This window comes from Saccopteryx leptura, chromosome 1 (genome assembly GCF_036850995.1).
Source record: "Saccopteryx leptura isolate mSacLep1 chromosome 1, mSacLep1_pri_phased_curated, whole genome shotgun sequence".
NCBI classification, from domain to species: domain Eukaryota; kingdom Metazoa; phylum Chordata; class Mammalia; order Chiroptera; family Emballonuridae; genus Saccopteryx; species Saccopteryx leptura.
The window spans coordinates 218,735,239-218,758,634 of NC_089503.1; the positions used below are offsets into that span (position 1 = coordinate 218,735,239).

The following is a 23,396-nucleotide window of genomic DNA, read 5'->3' on the forward strand; positions in this document are numbered from 1 at the left end:
AACTTTCCTTTTATGGTAAAGCATTGGGGCTCTATCTGGTTCAAACTTCGCTATCCACTAGATCAGCGGTTCTCAACCTGTGGGTTGCGACCCCGGCGGGGGTCAAATGACCAAAACACAGGGGTCACCTAAAGCCATCGGAAAATACATATTTATTATACAATACATTTTTAAATAAAATATGTATTTCCGATGGCTTTAGGCGACCCCTGTGTTTAGGACCCCTGTGTTTTGGTCCCCTGCACTAGATCATGAACAATTATGATAGAAACGGTCTTGGGACATTCAAAGTTAGATTTGGTGCTCTTTTGTCCCCTTTACAAAATATCACAGAATAGTTCAATACTTACATCCTTTAAAAAAACTATACATTCCAGTCATATTTCTCAATAAGAAAAGTTAGCAAATCAGAAGAAATGTTACATAGTTGGATGTGAAGATTCAACAAGTAGAAGCAAGCACTCTGCTCAGTGAGTTGGCAGCAAAATGTCTAATGACATCTCACACTTTGGTTAGAACAATTCATGGTTTTTCTGGAGTGGGATTTTGTATATTTGTAAGGGGCCAGGATGGATATATATATATGTATATATGTACTGTGGCCCACTGGAAAGTCACAAACCATTGTTAAGATCTAAGATACTGTTGTCCTCCTCAAATACCAGTTTTTGATCCAACTGAGAAAATAAATTTCTGTCATCTTAAAATTGATGCAATACGTTAGGCAACATCATAAGAAAACTGAGGGTGATCCAAGAGTGATAAGTTGTTTTGGTTTGTTTTTCTACTGCACTAAAATTTTCGGGGCAATTCTAACCTTATTTTCTTGTTAATTTAGTGCTTAGTATTGTTAAGAATAATTAATAAATAATGGTAAAATAAAAAAATATGTTAAGATATTGGAAAATTAAGATGACAAAGACCCCTTAATAAAACTTAGACCTATAAAAAAGGTCCAGTGAACTCACATATCATTTTAAAATAAACTTTTTTAAAGTAATTTCCTTTTGGTTTTTGGAAGACCTTTTTAAAAAAGTAAAAGTAGTAAAATTCAATCCTTACAAAGGGTTTTAAGTACTTAAAAATAAGGGTAAATAGCACTAAAATTAAGCAGTTAGAAAATATGTGATTCTAGGACTGATGTAATATGAAGTATTACAAATAATTATAGTTTTAAATCTAATTTCAAGTCATCAAAAAAATACACAGGATAGAGAAACCATTAAATGACATCACCAAGAAGAAACAGCCAGAGAGTACCAAAATATGTCACATTCTACCAAACCACCATCCAAATTTCCTCAACAGGTCAACAGCATAAAGCAAAGAACAAATAAGGGCAAACTATTTGACAATAATAAAGACATAAGAGGCATAACCAAATGTAATACATTGATTTTGTTGATATCCTAATTATAAAAAAATATATATGTAAATTTATTTTTCTATAAAAGATGAATATGAGCTGAGTATTAGATGACATGGAACTATTATTAGTATTATTAGGTATAATAGCAATAATTATGATTATGTAAGAAAATATCTTTTTTTACATGAACTTATGAATTATTTAGGGGTGAATCAACATGATGTCTGGGATTGTTTGAAATAATAAACAAAATAAAGGAAGGTGAATATAGCAAACCATTATGGCAAAACAAAGACAATTTTGGTATTTGGTAATAAGTTCACTGATACTAAATATTTTCTACTTTATAAATATTTGAAATATTCATTTAAATTTTTTAATTAAAAAAATCATTTTAAAAATTAAAAAGTAATAATTTTCCAGTACCTGGTCTCAGTTAGTCACTGGCAAGGGCAAAATTAAAACCAAAGTCTTTTGCAGTTTTGTCCAATGATTTTTCTATAGTACTATGTATGCTGCAATCACTGCTACTCAAAATTTTTCTGTTCTACAATGCATAAGACTACTACCCCAAAGATTACAACTTAAAATACACACAGAAGTTACATAAAAATTCTTACATTTGTTTGCTATTTTCATGAACACCAGTCCAATGAGTAGGCACTGTTCAAGCTTACAATTGAGCAATAAATAATACATCATCTCCCTTATCATTTTATCAGAATTTACCACTAATAAAACTGACTCAAAGATTCTGTTCAGGGATCATGAACTGGCAGGTTTTCTACTTTTGAAAATCTAAGGTGATCCTATTTTGTTGGATTTATTATAAAATTCAAAGACCAACTAAAAAGCAATGCCTTGCTATACCAAAAGGCTATAATTAATACATTCATCTTACAATCATGAAATAAAATATAGGTCACATAAGTTGTCATGTCACTTTAAAAAAATAAGTGTTTGGGCCCTGGCCGGTTGGCTCAGTGGTAGAGCGTCGGCCTGGCGTGCGGAAGTCCCGGGTTCGATTCCCGGCCAGGGCACACAGGAGAGGCGCCCATCTGCTTCTCCACCCCTCCCCCTCTCCTTCCTCTCTGTCTCTCTCTTCCCCTCCCACAGCGAGGCTCCATTGGAGCAAAGATGGCCCGGGCGCTGGGGATGGCTCCTTGGCCTCTGCCCCAGGTGCTAGAGTGGTTCTGGTCACGACAGAGCGACGCCCGGGAGGGGCAGAGCATCCCCCTCTGGTGGGCCGAGCGTCGCCCCCTGGTGGGTGTGCCGGGTGGATCCCGGTCGGGCGCATGTGGGAGTCTGTCTGTCTCTCCCCGTTTCCAGCTTCAGAAAAATACAAAAAAAAAAAAAAAAAAGTGTTTGACATGTGAAATATAAATTAAAGTTCTTTTTTTAATTGAAGTCCTTTCAAATTGTATTACTTCATTAGATCAAATATTCCATGGCTAAATAAATTATATCCTACAGCAGCTAAAATAACTTTTCACCCCAAACTTAATTAAATATCTGTGTGTGTGTGTGTGTGTGTGTGTGTGTGTGTGTATTTTAGCAAGAGTGAGACAAACAAAAAGGAGAGAGATGAGAAGCATCAACTCATAGTTGCAGCACCCCAGTTGTTCAGTGATTGCTTTCTCATATGTGCCTTGACTGGGGGGCTCCAGCTGAGCCAGTGACCCCTTTGTTCAAGCCAACGATCTTGGGCTCAAGCTGGCGACCCTGTGCTCAAGCTGATGAGCCCACATTCAAGCCACAGACCTCATTCATGGTTTTGAACCTGAGATCTCAGCATCCCTGGATGACGCTGTATCCACTGCACCACAACCTGGTCAGGCTAAATTAAACATTTTTAAAACCTGAACTTTCTTTTTCAAATAAATTAATGATATTATTTGACTAGATAGAAACAAATTGTTCAGCACCAACTCCATATACCTCTACAACAGAGATAATAATAAAATTTCTATTTAAGCAAAGGTTTACAACTTATAAAGAGCTATTTTAAGAATCAAATAAAGCACTGATAGCCTATAGTTAACACTCAAATGTAAATAAAATGTTAACTGACCTATATCTTGCATTTCCGTTATATCCTAATTTCTACAAAAAAGGATTTTTTTCACAAGTGTCAGGAAATTCCTTAGATCACCCAGTGTCTGTTAGCCAACAAAAATTATGGTAACTAAAGTTGTAAATTGATATTTAAAGAGACTGAAATTCAGATAATTGTGCTTTCCCATGATTTTTCAGTGTTATGAGAATCTATGTCTAATCCTAAACCATTAACCATGAGCACAAAGAAGCTATAGTTATTAAACATCTAGTCCAAACACTTTTTAAATTTAGAAATAAAATTTAATAAAGTGACATTCATCAATAAGAGTACACAGGTTTCAGGTAAACATTTCCATACCATTTGAACTGTTGATTATGTTGTATGTCCATCACCCAAAGTCACATCATTTTCCATCACCATATATTCGTCCATCTTTACTCCCCCCCCCCCAAAAAAAAATAATTCTACATTATCATTTAAAAAGTCCTCTAGATTCTTCTTTAAAAAATTGTAGTTATGGGATGAAGACTGGTATTTTAAAGTCAGTCTATTAAGCTCTTAAATAGAAGTAACTGTTCTCCATTGAACTGATAACTGCTATCTGAGGAAATTCAGCCTAAGTCTACTTTCACTTGATCGAGTTGCCCTCTTTAATATTTGCAGAGACTCACTACATGGTAAGTGCCCTATGTAAAATAAAATGTTTAAATGTCCCAATACTCCTCATCCATTTCACATATAGCATGCTTTCCAATCCACTCAGTGATCTACCTCTACATTACATAGGCTGACATAGTTTCAAAGTACATAACATAGAAAAGAACCAGTAATGTATGTATGATGTAAGCAGGATAGAGTACAATACTACTGTTATTTCTAGGTGTTTGTAAAAAGAATACTACTAATAGAGACTAATATTTGGCAATTTACTATCCTAATATGTGGCAATACACTGTTGTTTATATGGATCTTAAGTTCAAGTTAAGCCCCAGGGAAATGCCACACTAATTACTGTAACACTAGTCTCTCCTATTCTCTAGTCTCATAGTTCATTTTAATGTGTTAAAAAAAAAAACTCTTCATTCTTTTGTTCAGTGCATATTTTTCTGCTTCATTTAAATCACTGATAAAAAATGAACAGATTAAAATGTGAGGCGTAACATATTTTTAAAAAATATACTCTCTATGGAAACCCTTGTCAAAAGTTGAAACACTTAAAAATGCAAATCCATGCATCTCTCACTATCCATTTAAGTTTTTAGCCTTTGAAACTTACACATATGTTTATATAAAATTAAATAAAGAAAAACCACTTACTTGTTCCCTCTATGAGCAGTTCCTGTCCGTGGCTACCCAAAAGGGTCCGGGAAAGAAAAGGTGCAAAATCCACAAAAATCTCTCGCAGAAGAGGAGCTGCCTTTTCCAACGCATGTTCCAGCCTCTCTGTGATACTAACATAAAGATGCTAAGTTACCTGAGTTATTCATTGGAATTTATCCATTTTTTATGAGTTCCCACAGCAATGTAAAATTAGGTGAAAAATTAAAAACTAAAAACTCTTTATTGTTATGCATACCATTCCTCCTGCCTGAACTGCCCTTGTATGATTCTGGTTGTCCCCAGCCCTGACAGACGACCTGGTCAACTACCACTCCATGCATCAGCTCTTATTGGAAGTCATAACCAGCCAGGTCAGAGCACTCCATTATACCCCTATAACCTCAAAAAACTCTATCAAGTCTTTATTAAAGTTGTCTATTCACCACCAAACCACCTGCACCTTCAATTCAAGAACTATGTCTTCATTTCTAAGTTCCCAGCTGCAGCATAGAGACTCAATAAATGCTTATAAACTGAAAGAATCAGTTTATGTTCTTTTTTATTGATTCCTATCTCTGTAACAATTTGTTTCTAATGCAATCTAACCAACTTTCCACTTGAAAACAGAATAGTTCACTTACACATTGATAATAATACTCAATTTACACATTTAATATATGTATTTTAGACTATATGTGTATATATATGTATATTAATATTTATGGATACACACATAACCACACATATATACACAGCAATATATATTTAATGAGCTAAAAATAAAAGCTCTCTGCATTTCAGGAAATTCAGAGGTATCCACAGCCTTAGTTTCTAACTTATAAACCAAACATATACACAAACAGCCACTACTTATCTATCATATTATTCACATAAGTACTACTTCTTATTCATACTACCAACTAGAGTTGCTACTGAAACTATCAACTGGTAAGCTGCTGGGAATTTCTGCTGTCAGTAACCTTCTCTTTCCTTCCCTTACTGCTCATCCTTGGTACTTATCCCACAGAGCCCCTTATCCCTGGACGATGCCACAGCTGCAAGCCGACACCTGCAGCACCTACGTGCCTACCCTTGTGGAGTGCTGTGACCGCTCCCGCTGGGGAAAGGATTGGACACTCGGCCACAAGGGCTCTACTTGTGGAAAATATGCATTTGGAAAAAGAATTCCAAATCAGAATTTGTAATGCATATTCCCAATTAAACAACATTAATGACAGGTAAAAAAAAATCTATCTACAATTCAGTATCACTGTGGTTTTGGTTGATTAATTTTAACTTTTTTTTCAGCAATTTATTTATGGAAGAGGAACAACAAATTTTAAATTTTCAGTTTATCATCATATGAAAAATAAGTCGTAAGCTACTGTGTAATTAAATATTTGCTATGCATGTAGCATTTATCAATCACAAACAGCCAATTCTCATAAAAACCTTTACATGTCATAAGCTTTAGAAAGAAACCCTAAAATAGTCCAGTTACTAATTGTCATATAAGGCTTTTTAAATAAAAACAAAAAAATTATTTTTAAAAATAACTATATGGAAACAGTTTAGAGACTCTTCAAAAGAAATTAATCACAAATGTCCAAATCAGTAGCTTGAGTACCTCATCTTTGAAACTTGGTCTTGCGGGACTGAACCAACAGCTGGCACCGAGGGCAACTTTGCATTAGATGATCTACTACCTATAAATAAATAAAAACCATTTATAGGACTTTTCTGTTTTTAGATACAGGGGTTCAAACAAAAATAATATCTTTATATCAAATCAACAAAAAATATATCACAATGCATTTTTAAATGCCCATTATAATTTGGATAGGATTAAAATCTGCCAAATAATAAGGTCTTTCTTGAATCATTTAACATATAAACCTTAGTTTTAAGTTCAATTATCACACTAACCAATCATTCATCCATCCATCGGATGCAAATGTAATAGAAAAGCAAATTATTACTAAGTTGGGTCACAATTCTTACTATTCAATACCAAGAGACAACAGAGATATAAAAGTAGAAACCTTTTTCAACTGAAGGAAAAAACAGAAACAATTACAAATTTAGTCTAAAACAGGTATTATTACCTCCATTACCATAAAAACAGTGCATATTCAGTCCCCAAAACTTCTGCCATACTCTGACTGTTCCTGAAGGCTAGTCTAGCAAACACAACCCAATGAACACCTGAGAAATTTTTAAATGATTCAAACAGTTCATATTTCCTCATTTGTGTCCTCACTGTAATTAGTATATATCCTGTTACTGGATTTGTCACATTGTATGTCAATTAAATTCTAAACATCTTTCTTCCTACTATACTAATTTTTTTAAAGCAGAGATCTCATCTTTTCATCCATCTAACTCTATAAGCCAAGAGAGCTTAACACAAGAAAGTTCTAGATTTCTGTTCATTGCAAAAAGAATCCTTTTAATCATACCCATCTCCCATATTTTAGTAGATCAACTGTCCCACCTGGTATGTACTTCCCTCTTTATTTCCTATTTTATGTCACTATTTTGTTCAAACTGTGTAAAGTTCATTTCCACCATATGATCTTATTTTACTACCCATACCCTCATATACTCTTGTATACCTGTATTGTTGAGCAGCCAATTCACCCTCTTACCATGTAAATTATTCACACTAGTTCTATATGAGTCATTGCTTTTATGGTTTAAACAAATAATTGTGCTTATAAATTTTGCTTGGCAAGAGGAAAATAATCACCAGGAAGTTAACTATCCAGGAACAGAAACAATATACAGAATGACAAAGTCTTGAAAGAGTGAGAAGACTAATTGGGAGGATAATTACTGAGGCTTGAGGCGTTCTAAAGAGCTCAAGAGTAGAGAAAAAATAAAGCCCCTATTTAAGAATCAGAATATACAGAATAGAACATCATTAAATGTAAGCTAGAAGTAGGACCTGAAAAAAACAGGAAGAATCATTTTTTCTCTAAGGCTAGTATTAGGGAGAATAAGAAAAGAATGGACATATACAGTATAAAATGCCCATCTATGACCCAGGGACCAGGGAGTCACTGGAACCTGGAATGTCATCCTAACAACCTGGGGCATAAGGATATATGCATTGCGCCTGCAGCTGCTACTCAGGAAGTGAAATCTCAGTTTCTGAGAGCAGTGTCCAATAAGGTGCCAAACTAGTATTAGGGTAAATACAGAATGAAATCTCATCACAATTCTACACAGGGATAGACCAAGACAGACAGCAAACATGTTGAAGCAAATGAAACAAAAACTACGCAAAGCTGATAAACAAGGAGGAAAGAGGAGCTCAAAGGATCAATGCACTAGAAGAGGTCTGATGCTTTGATCTGTTTTTCAAACTTCAAGCATGGGTGTCCTGGAAGCACTTAGAGGGGACAAAGTGGTGTGTGCAAAAGATAGACGAGAAAAGAAAAAATGTTCGTGTAGGATGTACAAAGAAAGAAAGATGGTAGGAACAGATGAGAAGGAAGACAAGCAGGCTCTGACATCTGGGAGCTGGCCTGGCAACATCAACTAGACCCTCCACTCCTGGTGTGCTCAGCAGCTGGCTCGGAACCCAAAGTTAGGTCTGGCATTCTCTCACTGAACTAACTTTACCCAACCATAGGTTTCTTTTATCTGGGTGGTCTTTAGTAGGAATACACTGACAGAGACCTGAGATGAAGTCAGGCAAAGAAAGACAAAATCATGGGCTCATTAAAAAGAAAACAAGAGGGGAGGGAGGGGAGAGGGGAGGGGAAAATCTCTAAGTAACAATTCTAACAACCTACATCATCCTGATAAGATGCAAATTTTTACACAGGGCAGCATTTCTCAAATCAATGCATTTTACGATCAAAGGCACCTTAACAATTGTAATCAGCCAGAAGTTGAGACCAAATTGTGAGAAACCACAGTGGATAAAATCAAGAAAGAAACACAACCAAATCTGAGATTTAGTAAAAGACCAAATAAGGGCCCTGGCCAGTCAGCTCAGTCAGTTAGTGTCATCCTGAAACGACAAGGTTGCAGGTTCAATCCCTGGTCAGGGCACACATGGGAAGCAACCAGTGAATGCACAACAGAATGAAATGACAAAGGAAAACTTCTCTCCCCCCCTCTTTCCTCCATCTTTCCAAAAAAATCAATCAATTAAAAAAAAATAAAAAATAAAGCCCTGGCCAGATAGCTTGGTTGGTTGGAGCATCATCCCAAAGCACAGAGGTTGCCAGTTCGATCCCTGGTCAGGGCACATACAGGAACAGATCAATGTTCCTGTCCCTCTCTCCCTGTCTCTCTCACAAAAATAAATAAAAATAAAAAAGACTAAATAAGGAAGCATTATGTAACTACTTGAAATCTTTACGTTGCCACCCTTCACCCTCAGACTATATAAGATAGAGGGAAAATGGTTGTGTAATTTACATACACTGTCTCAGTATAATGATTTGCTTGTGGTGAAGATGGATACCTAAGAACCCTACTGTATGTAGCTTGGTTCCAAAGGTTAGTAAACTATCTCCAATTACCCCCTTCACTACTAAAGGATTCCAAATGTGGCAGTAAATGTAATTGGGTTTTGAAGTTTGGAGCTCTTATCTGAGAATCTATAATCCTGTCTTACAAGTATAATCTGTTATTTTCCCATTATGACCACAACATAAAACCTCTGTGCTTGCCAGAGCAGAAGGAGCCTCCTGCCCAAACCTTCCTGAACTGGAGAGACTGCGAACAGTGAGCTGGGGCAGAGCAAGGAAGGCAGCTGCACCGGCAGAGGCCGCACTGGCCCAGGGCACAGTGGAGCCCAAACAATACGAGGAGGACCCTTAAGTAGTAAACCAGACTGAAGAAAGCTATGAGATAATACACTCAGAGCACCTGTGTGAATCATGGTTTCACTAAATGTAGGTATATATAAAAGTATATGTAAAATGTATGCCCGCGTTCACACACACACACACACACACACACACACACAGTCCCTAGCTTTGCCCCCTGGGAGCAGCAAAACCCAACACCTCCTGCCCAGATCTTCATTCCTCAATACCATTCTCAACTGAGAGAAAAATGGTTACTTAGAGATCTTTGAAAGCAAAGTACAAAATAAGTACAAAACACCTCGTTTCTGTTTCTTTCTTTTTTGATTGAATTTACTGGGGTGACACTGGTTCACAAAATCATACACGTCTGAACTGTACAACTCAACAAAACATCATCTGCGTACCCCACCGTGTGCCCGACTGCCCAAAGCAGTCTCTTCCCAGCCACACAGACCTCCCCCTACCCCTCATCCCTTTCCCTCTGCTGTCACCACAATGTTGTCAGTGTCTGTGTTGTTTTTTTTAATTTTTTTTTTATTTATTCATTTTAGAGAGGAGAGGGAGAGACAGAGAGAGAGAGAGGAGAGACAGAGAGAGAGAAGGGGGGGAGGTGCTGGAAGTATCAACTCCCATATGTGCCTTGACCAGGTAAGCCAAGGGTTTCGAACCGGCGACCTCAGCATTTCCAGGTCGACGCTTTATCCACTGCGCCACCACAGGTCAGGCAGTGTCTGTGTTTTTTATCTGTTCTTTCGCTCAATCCCTTCACCTTCTTTCATCCCACCCCACAGCCATCAGTCTGTTCTGTATATTCCATGCCTCTGCTTCTATTTATCAGTTTATTTTGTTTAAGATTCTACAAATAAGTGAGATCATATGGTGTCTGGCTTATTTCACTTAACATAAATCTCTAGGTCTATCCATGCTGCTGCATGGATAGGTAAGATTTCCTTCTTCTGTACGGTCAGGTAGTATTCCATCGTAAAATGTACCACAGCTTTTTTATCCCCTCATCTACTGTATCCACACCTTGGCTATTGTAAATAAAGCTGCAATGGCCCTGGTCGGTTGGCTCAGCGGTAGAGCATCGGCCTGGAGTGCAGGAGTCCCGGGTTCGATTCCCGGCCAGGGCACACAGGAGAAGCGCCCATCTGCTTCTCCACCCCTCCCCCTCTCCTTCCTCTCTGTCTCTCTCTTCCCCTCCCACAGCCGAGGCTCCATTGGAGCAAGGATGGCCCAGGCGCTGGGGATGGCTCTGTGGCCTCTGCCTCAGGCACTAGAATGGCTCTGGATGCAACAGACCAATGCCCCAGAGGGGCAGAACATCGCCCCCTGGTGGCCATGCCGGGTAGATCCTGGTCGGGCGCATGCGGGAGTCTGTCTGACTGCCTCCCCGTTTCCAGCTTCGGAAAAATAAAAAGTAAAATAAAATAAATAAAAATAAATAAAGCTGCAATGAACACAGGGGTGCATATATTCTTTCAAATTAGTGTTTAGAGTTTCTTCAAATATATTTCCAGAAGTGGAACCACTGGGTCAAAAGGCAGATCCATTTTTAAGTTGAGGAAACTCCATACTGTTTTCCACAGTGGCTGCATCAGTCTGCATTCCCAACAGTGTACAAGGGTTCCCTTTCCTTCACATCCTCGCCAGTATTTGTTTTTGTTGATTTATTGATGACAGCCATTCTGACAGGAGTGAGGTTTTAATTTTCATCTCTCTGATGATTAGTGACTTGAAGCATTTTTCATATGTCTATTCGCCATCTGTATGCCCTCACTGGAGTTCTATTCAGGTCCTTTGCCCATTTCTTAATTGGGTTGTTTATCTTCTTGGTTTTGAGTTGTATAAGTTTTTATTATTATTTAGAAATTAAGTTTAATGTGATGACATTGATCAATAAGAGTACATAAGTTTCAGGTAAACACCTCTATATGTGTGTTCATCACCCAAAGTCAAATCATTTTCCATCACTGTATATTTGCCCCTCTATATATTTCTTTTTATATTTCTAGAAAGTAACCTATTATTAGATATATCGTTGACAAGTATGTTCTCCATATTTGAGTGGGTTCCCTTTCACTTTGTTGGTGGTATTTTACAGTGTATGTCACAAGGAAAAAGAAGGCAGCTTGAAGGGACTTCCACTGACTAAACTGGAGATAACCTGAGCATCAAAATAATGATAGTAACTGATTATAACCCACCTGACAAAATAGGAAGCCATCAGGCCATAGTGACCTAATAAATTAACGATCTAAGAAACAGAATATTTAAATAATTTCAAAGTATCTCCCCAAAAATCACTTGTTAATTATAAAAGGGAGAGTAACTTTACAATATAGGAAGTACCTGGTAGTTACACTTAGATCAAACCATACAAGTGGTGATTATCAGTACTGTCACAAATCAAAATTTTAGATTTTCTTTTCTATTTGTTCTATAATATTTCTACCAAAGAAGTATAATCTGTTTCTAGTCATGAGAAAATATCAGACCAACTCAAATTCAGGGACACTGACTTGAGTTCTTTCCAATTTTCTACCATATTAAAAATTATCTGTACATGCTTACATAAAGACATGTGCACGCCTTTATTTTCTTGAGGTAGCTTCCTAGAAGTCAATAAACACACACTTTAAATGTTGATAAAAACTGACTAATTGCCCTGAAGAAATAAACAATTTACACTTCTTTAATTACTAGTAAAATTGAGCATATTCTCTCAATTTATTGGAAACATAAATGACTCTTCTGACCTTTTGAGCATTTTTATTGCAATCTTTATTTATGATTTGTAATTATGTGTTATATATTAGTGGCATTTACCTTTCATTACAAATACTTTTCAAGTTTGTAGTGACTTTTTTGCCATGCAGATTTCTAGAATCCTGCCTTTAAACCATCTGTGCCAGAATGATACAGCAAACAGAAACACCTCATTCCTGCAAGATGTTACATAACAAAAGCCTAGAGCTCGTCTGAATGACTTATATATTTGTGACTCATCCTATCCATTTTTAGTTGAGTCTTCTATATATTACTTTCCTATTAAATTCCCATAATAAATATAAAAGTTCCTTCAGTCTGCTCAGCCTGAAACCCATTTCCTCCCTTCTTTCAAAAAGAAATGTCAGCTCATCTAAGACCAGAGCCTTACTCCTTCCCATCTAACAGAAATCCTGCTAACCTCTCAAACTATCTCAATCATCCATCTCTCACATAACTTCGATTACCAATTTTTTTAGAAAAGATGTTTTACACTTACAGAAAACACTCCCTCACCAGCTGCCCACAATAAAACCATTTTCAAATTGAATGCTACCTCTAAAATATTAGGCCGGTGTCTTTGATAATAACTACCCTTAAGGGCTTGTTATGTGATTTAAAAGTTTAGGGAAGCAGTAGGCCTCTGATATTATTAGCTGTGTGACCTTGAACAAAGTTCCTTAAGCCCTCTGTGCCTTATTTTCCTCATTTATAAAATAGTGGTACATACTTTACAGAACTGAGTGTAAATTAAAGCACGTACAGCCTGGACACCAAAAATACACAATGAACGACAGCTTCCTTTCTTACCCTTCTACTCTGTCTTTAAAATGTGTTTTAAAAGTTTTATACACACACACACACACACACACACACACACACACACAATGGAACATTACTAGCCATTAAAAAAGATGAAATATTGCCATCTGTGACAACACAGGTGGAACTCTAAGAGTATTATGCTAAGTGAAATAAGTCAGACAAGAAAGGACAAAAACCATACAATTTCACTCATAAAACAAAATGTAGCAAACTAACAACAAAAAAACCCCAAAACCTTATAGATACAGACAACAGAATGGTGGGGACCAGACAGGAAAGGGGGTGGAAGAGGGCAAAGTGGGTAAAGGAGGGCAAACACCTGGCGACAGAAGGAAAGCAGACCTCGGGTGGGGAGCACACGAGTGCACAGACATTGTAATCTTTGAAACCTGAAAATGATACACTGTTACTCAAATAAATTTAAAATTTAAAAATATATATTTTTAAGTTCCCATGTTTCCGTTTTATTTTGTACTTCAGGCTAAAATAACCACCAAACTCTTCAATGATTATTCCCGTGACATTAAGTACAGATAATTTAAATGATATGAAGCTTAATAAATGCCTTTACAATATTCACCATAAAAGCTTAAGAAACCAAAGGTTAATTCTGTTGAAAGTCTAGAAACTGTAAAGCAAAAATCAATCCTAGATTTAACTGATATAAAAAATGCATTTCTAACACCTTTATTTATCAGATCAGTATAAAACAAAACATATCCGTAAATATTAGCCACTTGTCCTCTATACAAAATAATACTTTTATTAAAAGCCTGTCACTGCCTCATACAGCTTGCACAATTTCCTCAGGCTCAATGCAGCTGTCTGGGCACTGAGATTCCACTTGCTCTTTCAGTTAGCTAAGGGAAGTACAGTTAATTCTGGTATAGCAAACACAGCCAGGCTCAGATCAGGGGTTCTGTAGATTGACCTGATTCAGAAACAGTAAGGATCTTGGACAACTTGAGCTTCCTTGAAACATGCTTGGTCTTTAGGCAGAACCTGACCAACAGTCAGCAGTTCTAATTCCCAGATCTCAGCCAAACAGAAGAATCCAGAAATCTGGACTGCTGAATGCCCCACAGGCTGTTCCTACGGGGAGAGGGCACGACAGCAATCTTCCACAATTATCCTCTGGATAATTACTAAGCCAACCTCTTAGAGTGGGCATATTCCTACAAGATGAAGTGATTCATCGTGAACCTCTCTTTTCCACAACACATTTACTACTCCTTCCCTTGATAACCAGAGTATACTTTTCTTCTTACTGGGACTTTGGTTTATTGCTGACCTTCCTCCCATATCCACCATTCTGCTCTAACAAAATGAATGGAATCTAGCATAATGCATAAGATTAATTTGCTGAAAAATTTGTATGGCACATACATCAATTCCTATTTCACCATCAATAGATTTCTATCTTTTACATTTTTCACAATAAAATTTCAAACTGGAGAGCAAAAGAAAGTGAAGTTGAAACAATTATTTCACTCTTCAGTATCAGGCATTTCTGAGAGTCAGGTCCAATCTTGTTCCTACACAACACTCTGTAGAGTGCTGCAAAGACCAGATAGCTTATTACACTCAGGTAATGACACCTGCAATTTCCTAAATTACTGACTATAGAATCACTGAACCATGGTTGGCCTCTGACTTCTATTACCAGTGATTAAATATTTCTGAGCTTTATTTTTCTGATTGGTGGTCGTTTTTATACACCATCTTTATTTAGAGTATATCAGACATTGTCTCTAAAAGAATTATTGGTAGTTTTTAGTTTTTCTTGAACTTTTCTGAAGTTGATAAAGAAGAAACACATAAGGTCCCATTTACTTAAAAGTAGAGACAGAAGTAATAAACCTCAAGAGAGGGTTTGGATGAGGCTTTAGGAAGTATATGTAAAACTAACTGACCCTTACTTTAATAGGCTGAAATCCATATTAAAAAATCTGAAAAAGACAAAAATGGTGGCTCTAAATAAAATAGTAACAAAAAGCTTTTCTGACACTACCCTAGAATTAATGGCAATTTTAAATGTAAAAGAGACTAGAGCAGAAAAAGATTTACAAAGTGGTCTTTTTAAAGCATAAGAAATAGTTACCTAATAAATATAAATAAACTAGCAATAAATTTAATATCCAAAATACATTCTGCATATTTTCAACTCAGATTAAAAAAATCATAAATGTATTGTTAATTTAACATTAAAACATTTTTAACGGATGATCACATACATAAACACAGAAGCTGCTTCCAGCATGTGGAGTGATACTGACTTATCTTGCCCTTATCCTTGCACTGATAAACTGGCTCCTTCAAACTAACAGTTTTCCAGACATTCAAAAGAACAAAAAGGAAAATAAAAATAGATCATTTAACATCTATCCAGGGTACAGAAACTGTTTATTCATGGTCCTTAAGGATCTAAATAAATAAGGCCCTTTGCAATAAAGTATCATGAAAACAAATGCCAATATTTTATTCCTAAATACTGTATTTTAAATTTTCCCTTTCTCTCTTTTTTTCCCTCTCTCTCACCCCACCCATTCTGGGCCAATTCAAAGAGGGAAGAGGCTACATGCTCAGTAAAAACTCTTTATTAAATTAAATTTTAAAAAACAAAAATTTTTATTGAATGAGTAAAGATAAGCCTATGGGATCAAATCTTATTTAAGGCAAGCAATCAAATATTTTTCTTTCAACAGTAAATATAAGCATATTAATTAATATGTACATGGCCTAATAGTCTAGTAGGTAGTATAATTATTAAATTATGCAAATTAATAAACACTCAGTATGTAAATTATTGAAGAATAGTCTATTTAGTTCATTAGGTTAGCTTTAATTTTAACCCTTGATGGTTTGCTTCACAGTAGAACACCACCATAGCATATTTGAAGAAAGAGTTAACAGCACCTTAATACATATTGTATTCCGGGAAATTAAAACTTTACTGATGAGTAACTTTAAAATGCCAGATTTTGATATATTTACTAAAAAATGTTTTCTCTTTTTCTTTAAAATATTCATATACAAAAATAAAAAAGAAATATGTATATATCAAGACATAACTTGTTCTCTAATAAAAAGTCCTGGCCTGACCTGTGGTGGTGCAGTGGATAAAGCGTCGACCTGGAATGCTGAAGTCACCAGTTCAAAAACCCTGGGTTTGCCTGGTCAAGGCACATATGGGAGTTGATGCTTCCTGCTCCTCCCTTCTCTCTCTCTCTCTCTCTCTTTCTCTCTCTCTCTCTCCTGTCTAAAATGAATAAAGTCTTTTAAAAAAATTAAAAAAAAAAAAAGTTCTTACCACTAATTAAGATACATTTGCCATTGTTAGTGTTAGATTATACTTTTTGCTAATAAAATGGTACAGAAGGCTAAGGAAAATTATTCAAATTAAAATCTGAAATTTATATGAATACTCAATATTTATATATTAACCATAGTTTTAATAATGTACAGTGTTTTAAACTGTAAATATACAAATCCTTAATTTTTTGGAAAAATTATAAAATTATTTGGGTGAAAATCTTTTACCTCACTTAAAGTTGAAAAGTTCTAAATCTTTCTCTGGACTCTAAGTCAACCAGTCCCGGTTTCTCTTTAATTGTTCCACATGTAAATTTTAGACATCCATTTTGATATCAGAATTTCAAAGTAATTCAAACTATACTGCTACAAAACTCAATGATTTATGTTCAGTATTCACATGGTTTCCTCCAGGTAAATTCTCATTTTTCACTAATGCACCCTGTACTCTCAGCATATTTTTTACTAACCAATAATCTGCTACTAAATTTGAGCAGTTCATTTTTTGTTGATACTCACTCAGAACTGAAATCTTCTCAAGGCACACAGGTTTAAGGTCCACAGGGACAGATATTAACTATGCTCTCACATAGAGAAAACAATCCAAGATCAAACCAAGACTAATACCTAACATACCCAGATCTGCAAGAATAAACTGCCCAGCTCAGCATGCAATTACAACAACCACCACCAATTCATCCACAAATCCTTTATTCCCAAACCCTGCCTGACCAGAAGAAAAATGAATTTCAAGTCTATTTTTTAATGGCAAGTAACTAAAATCAAGAGACCCACCAAAAAAAGTCAGTTAAAAATACTGGAGGCAGACAGGTAACTTCATCTGTGGCATCTGGATTCCAAGTGAAAGAGAAAGGGCACAAAGGCAAGTATGGGAGGCAAATGCATGTGTGCAGCAGGGAGAGTGGGAGACGGAGAGTAAGAATTAGGATGACTGAAAACACCAGACTGGGCTGGATTTTTCCTATCAAGGCAATAATGTTCATGCAACAATTAGTGGAATGGAATAGAAGTAATAAACCAAAATGGAGAGATCATATAACAGTGACAAGAGCATACTAAAGAGAAAGAGGAAAGGAATAATCAGATATGAAACCAAACAAATCATAAAAAGAGAGACCATCATCACAAAGAACATGTGGAATGACTTAAAAAGAAATGAATTATTTTAAACAAATAAGGGGGACTAAGGAGGAAAAGGAAAGAGCTAAAAATTCTAGCCCAAACTAGAAAAACCTTGAAACTATTTGAGAAACATCACCACCACAAATTTTAATAATAGTGAGCTAGATGCAGGGTTTTATGGGGTTTTGCCAATAAATGCAAGAGTTTCCAAGATAGCAAGTTATTTTGTAATGCTGCATATGGTTCTTCAGGGTATTTAATGCAGGGTGGGGCAAAAGGAGATTTATAGTTATGAGTACGCTAAACTGAGTTTATTCTTGTATTAATGCTTATTATTTTCTTTATGAACAACTGTAAATCTACTTCTGCCCCACTCTGTATTACAATGGATATGCTGGAAAACTACAAGGGCTTCAGAAAGAAATTTATTATACTGTTGTATAACAAATATTGTCCATATAGCGCAGCTTTCTTTCTGTTTATCTCTTCTGAAGACTGCATGATTTAAATTTTGAAAAATACATTAAAAAGTAACGAGAGGTTCATATTACTTTGTCCCATAAACTGAAATTGGAGGGCAGTGTATTCAAAATAAGATAATTTGTACTGTGAATCGCTAAACTTTAGGAATTTCATCATTACTGAATTTAAGTTAGACAGCATAGAGTTTCATAGATATTAGTAACTTCTGCTTTTTTCCAACGGGGACTAGTCCAAAGAAATCATAGTTCATTTTTTTAAAGGACTTTGGATGGGGGAGAGGGGTTGGAAGAACAGAAATTTGCATAACCAGCCCAAAACAGATTACCAAATTATTTCTACTCCAAAGCAAAAAAGAAGCATCACAGTATAATGAAACAATAAGAAAAGTCCACTAAAGTTCTAAAATTATTCTCCTTTATATTTTTTCGCTAAGACAGTGATGAAGAAAAGTAACAAATATACCATGATATTAACAATAGGAGAAAGGGAAGGGGCAGTGTTCAGAAGATATCTGAGAGCTCTGTACTTTCCACTCAAGTCAGGAGCAACTCTCTGAGATACCTTATTTTATCAACTACACTCCTTATCAAATATACCATTTTATCAAAAAGATACATCAGCAGATAAGTGGCATGAATCATGTCCGAAAAGATGAACTAAAACATTATTTCTGATTTTAATGTAGTCCACCTAGTCATTCCTTCAAAATTTCTTTTATTTTTCATTAATCTCATTCGAGAGTAACAAGAATTAATCCTTTTGGGAGTATACTATCTAGTTGTTAATTCTTTTTATGAAACAGCTCATTTAGAAAAATACTATTTCTATAGAAGACTATCTCCTTTGTCCTAACTTGGTCATTTTAGTATCACACAGTTTTCAAGTTCACCTGGTGTTATCAACTAAGCTTCCCATCTGCATCTAGGGATTCAGTCTCTTGCACGCATAGTACCGAAATGCTGTCACACTTGGAAGGAATTCAGAAAGAGGGATGGGCAACAATGTAATATGCAGATGATGAATCACAGAACTGTACTTGAAACCTATATAATTGTATTAACCAATAGTTACCCCAATAACATTAATTTCTTGAAAAAATTGCAGTAGTCGTTATTAGACTACTATGACCAATGCTAAAATGATGATATACTTCAAGGCAGCACTCCAAGTTTCTAATTCAGAAAAATATTCAAGAGAAAAAGTACTGAATATTACATAAACATTCGAAAATTGGTAACCAGATTCAAAGACCACATGTCACTGAACGTCCCAGGGGAAGGAAAGGGGTATCTTAAACCAGCAGCATCCACTACATCATAAACTGTGGAGAGGATACTAAAATCCTCGATTGAATTTATTTGGTATTACTCAAATTTATTCAGAAAATTATTAAACAATTACCAGTATAAAAGCATAATGACTTATAACATGCCTAACAAAATTACCTAAGCGCTGCTAAAGGGGGATCTAAAACGTTTTTTGTTGTTGAAATCAGTGCTGACAAACTCACCAGGAGACTCTCCTCCCGTATTTGGGGATTGGGCTGGATCTACTGCAGAAACCACACTGACAGCATTGGTGAGTATATTCACAGTAGGTGTGGAAGGTAAGACTGATGATTTCTTTGTTGCAATGATGACACTTCTGTAATAAAAATAGATTTTAAAATACAGAAGATTAACTCATGTTAACCACATAACTTTCAAAATAAGAAACAGGAAACTAACTTCTCTTTCTAATTTTTTCTTATCTCTGTTTTGATGTACAAGTTAGAAAATTCAACAAGAAAACTCTTCAATGGTGTTTGTTTCATCTCATTTTTTTTTTAGAATCAAGACAATGTTCTATGGAAATATGATGGTTCATTTCAACATTTAAACATATTTACTGTATAATAGTCTTTACATTTAGGATTATCTTAAATTATCTAACTTAAATAAAATATGACCACAGATATATAAGAAAAAAATTTTGGCACTCAAGTGGAAAAGTAATTAGCTTTTCTTCACCTCAGAATTGAAACAGAAAACAACATGTTTCAACAAGAATTTTAAGCACTAGGAATTTGAAATCATAAAACCTTAGAAATTTTATTAGGTTAAAAAATACAGGTATAAAGAATTTTTAACATGTATGCAACCTAATTTTTAAATTTTATTTAGAAAATTAACTTAAACCTGGCGACATTGATCAATAAGAGTACATAGAGACTGACCAGGCAGTGGCACAGTGCATAGAGCATCGAACTGGGATGTGGAGGACCCAGGTTCGAGACCCCAAGGTCACCAGCTTGAGCGCGTGCTCATCTGGTTTGAGCAAAGCTCACCAGCTTGGACCCAAGGTCGCTGGCTCAAGCAAGGGGTTACTCGGTCTGCTGAAGGCCCGCGGTCAAGGCACATATGAGAAAGCAATCAATGAACAACTAAGGTGTCACAATGAAAAACTAATGATTAATGCTTCTCATCTCTCTCTGTTCCTGTCTCTCTGTCCCTGTCTATCCCTCTCTCTGACTCTGTCTCTTTAAAAAAAAGAAAAAAGTACATAGGTATCAGGTAAACATTTCTATAGCACTTGAACTGTTGATTATGTTGTATGCCATCACCCAAAGTCAAATCATTTTCCGTCACCTTATATTTGTCCCTCTTTACACCCTTCCCCCACTCCTTCCCCCATGTCCCCTACCGCCGGGTAACCACTTCACTTTTATCTATGTCCATGGGACAAGATTGTTTTTAAATAATATTATATAGATAAAACAATGCCGAGATAAAAGTGTTAGATTAAAAAATATCAAATAATCAAACTTGTTCACCTTGTATAATATTCAAACACAGGTATTTATGATATACCAATTTCAATTAAATTGTAATACTTTATACCAAAATAATGACTAAAAGACTTTATTAGGTGTTAGCTCTATAAACATGCAAAAACCCAGTTAATGAGATAAAGAGGACAGCTGATATATATATAATGCACTCCCATAGCAGTGCTTACTTTTAATTACCTGGTGTTAACCATAAGCCTAAAGCCTTCAATATTCAATTTATTTAATCACATCTTTTGTTGACAATATTGTAACTGCAAGCTTCAAGTATTCCCTTAACAGCTTTAAAGTATTCAGTTTCTAAATAAAGTTACCTAGATACTTGATCCCAATAAATTCAAAGGTGGAAATTATCTAATTCTAATACTTTAAAAATTCATTGTTTTTGTTGTTATATCAAAAAGAGATAATACAAAGCGAAGTGGGTTCCGTTTCACTTCAGTGCCTATCATGTGACAGCAAACACTGTTGCCAATTAAATCAAATTCTCTTGTGCTAGGCATGGCTTATTCAATGTACTTGGGGGTAGCTGGTGTCACATCATTATAAGGGTGACTGCCAATGTTAACTATACACTAAAAAATAGAAGCAACAGCCACCTGAGCCCTCAATCCAAAATGGTGTGCTTAAATCACAGCAGCTTATAACAGATGAAGATTATTGACTTCAGAAGGAGTAAACATGACCCCTATGTGTGTGTGCGTGCATGTGTGCTGGTGGTACATTCAGAAACAATACAAAATCTAATTTGTGCATTTGCTACTCGAAGCAGAAATGTATCGTATAAGAAAATCTCTAGTTACCTATTCCCTAGCAATCTATTTTTGGGAGAGGAGAAATATGGACAATTTACTTTCACATTCGTTTACAAAACAAAGAACCAGCAATATCCAGTTTACTCACACAATAGGTAAGTAGTGATAAGAGCAATAGAAAATATTATTTATAAAAGTAAAATTGTTTTTGAAAAAGTGAAATTGTTTTTTCTATAATTGAATTTAAGACATAAACCTATCCTATGCACCAGCAATTCCCCTAGGAATTTCCTCAAAATAAACATGCTCAATAACATTCAAAGAGACTTTACTAGCAACAGCCAAAAATGGACAATAGCTTAGAACTCTTTAAGCAGAAAAACGCATTAAAGTATCATGGTGTGCCTGACCAGTGGTGGCACAGTAGCTAGAGCTAGACCTGGGACACTGAGGTCCTGGTTTGAAGCCCCGAGGTCATTGGTTTAAGTGAGCTCAACTGGCTTGTGCATGGGCTCACCAGCTTGAGTGTGGGCTCACCAGCTTGAGTGTGGGCTCTCCAGCTTAGGCGAGGGCTCACCAGCTTGAGCGTGGGCTCTCCAGCTTGGATGTGGGCTCATCCACATGATCCCATGGTTGCAGGCTTGAGTAAGGGGTCCCTGGCTGGGCTTGAGCAGTCCCCCTCCATCCCCAACAAGGTACAGGTACATACAAGAAGCAATCAATAAACAACTAAAGTGCTGCAACTAGGAGTTAATGCTTCTCATCTCTCTCCCTTCCTGTCTCTCACTTAAAAAAAAAAAAAATCATGGTATGCTCATACAATGGAACAATACTTGGCAATAAAAAGAAACAAACTACTGATAAACACAGAATGGATGACTCTCAAAAGATTATATTAAGTGAAGGAAGCCTTAAATAGAAGAACACAAACTATATTTCCTTATAAATGAAGTTCTAGAAAAGGCAAAACTGATCTATGTTAGAAAAAACTCAATGATAATTGCCTCTGAGGAATAGAGCCAGGCATTGGCTGGAAAGATGCATGAAGGAACTTTCAGGACTCATCTTGATCAGGGATTTGGGTTAACACAGGTGTATAAATTTGTCAAAGCTCATCAAACGGGACACTTAAAACCTGTGCTTTTCACAGGTATATACAATATTACCTTAAAAACTGTATTGATCCCTATTTAGCGATCTTCATGCTGAAATGGTTGAGGGTGAATTGACATCTGTAACTTAACTTTGAAATGCATCAAAAAATAAGACTTATGGACAGAAGGATGGATATATGGAAAATTATATCATGAAGCAAACAGAATTAAAGGCTAATTGTAAAACCTCAGTGACGGGTCCTACTGGTGTTCACTGCACAAGTCTTTGAATTTCTCTATATATTTAAGTATTTTCATAATAAAATGTTGGAAAATTGTTGACAGAAAAACATTTACTATAGATGTTCAATAGTATACACAATCTCTATTTGTCCAAGGTAGCATAATTAAAGATATCAAAACATCACCCCCAACAAATCCTATGAAAATTTTAAACAATAAATAATAAAATTGATTCAAAAAATTAAAATAAAGATAAAAGAATTTGACCTCCTCTCTAATCCTTTAAACTGCTGACATTAATAATGCTTTCAATCACAAATAATACCTATTCTTTATTTTAATTCAGTAAACACTGATTGTCTGAGATC

The 23,396-nt window shown here is 35.8% G+C and overlaps 1 protein-coding gene across 6 annotated transcripts in view; it reads right to left on the reverse strand.

The window, feature by feature from the left end:
• LRBA (LPS responsive beige-like anchor protein) overlaps positions 1–23,396 on the reverse strand; it is a 629,646-nt gene that overhangs the window by 447,518 nt on the left and 158,732 nt on the right. For all 6 annotated transcript variants that reach the window (XM_066386366.1, XM_066386375.1, XM_066386349.1 and 3 more), the window contains exons 31-33: positions 19,616–19,753; positions 6,376–6,450; positions 4,746–4,879 (exon numbers count right to left, since the gene is read on the reverse strand). In XM_066386366.1, coding sequence (XP_066242463.1) covers positions 4,746–4,879; positions 6,376–6,450; positions 19,616–19,753 — 347 coding nt within the window. The remainder of the gene's footprint in view (positions 1–4,745; positions 4,880–6,375; positions 6,451–19,615; positions 19,754–23,396) is intronic.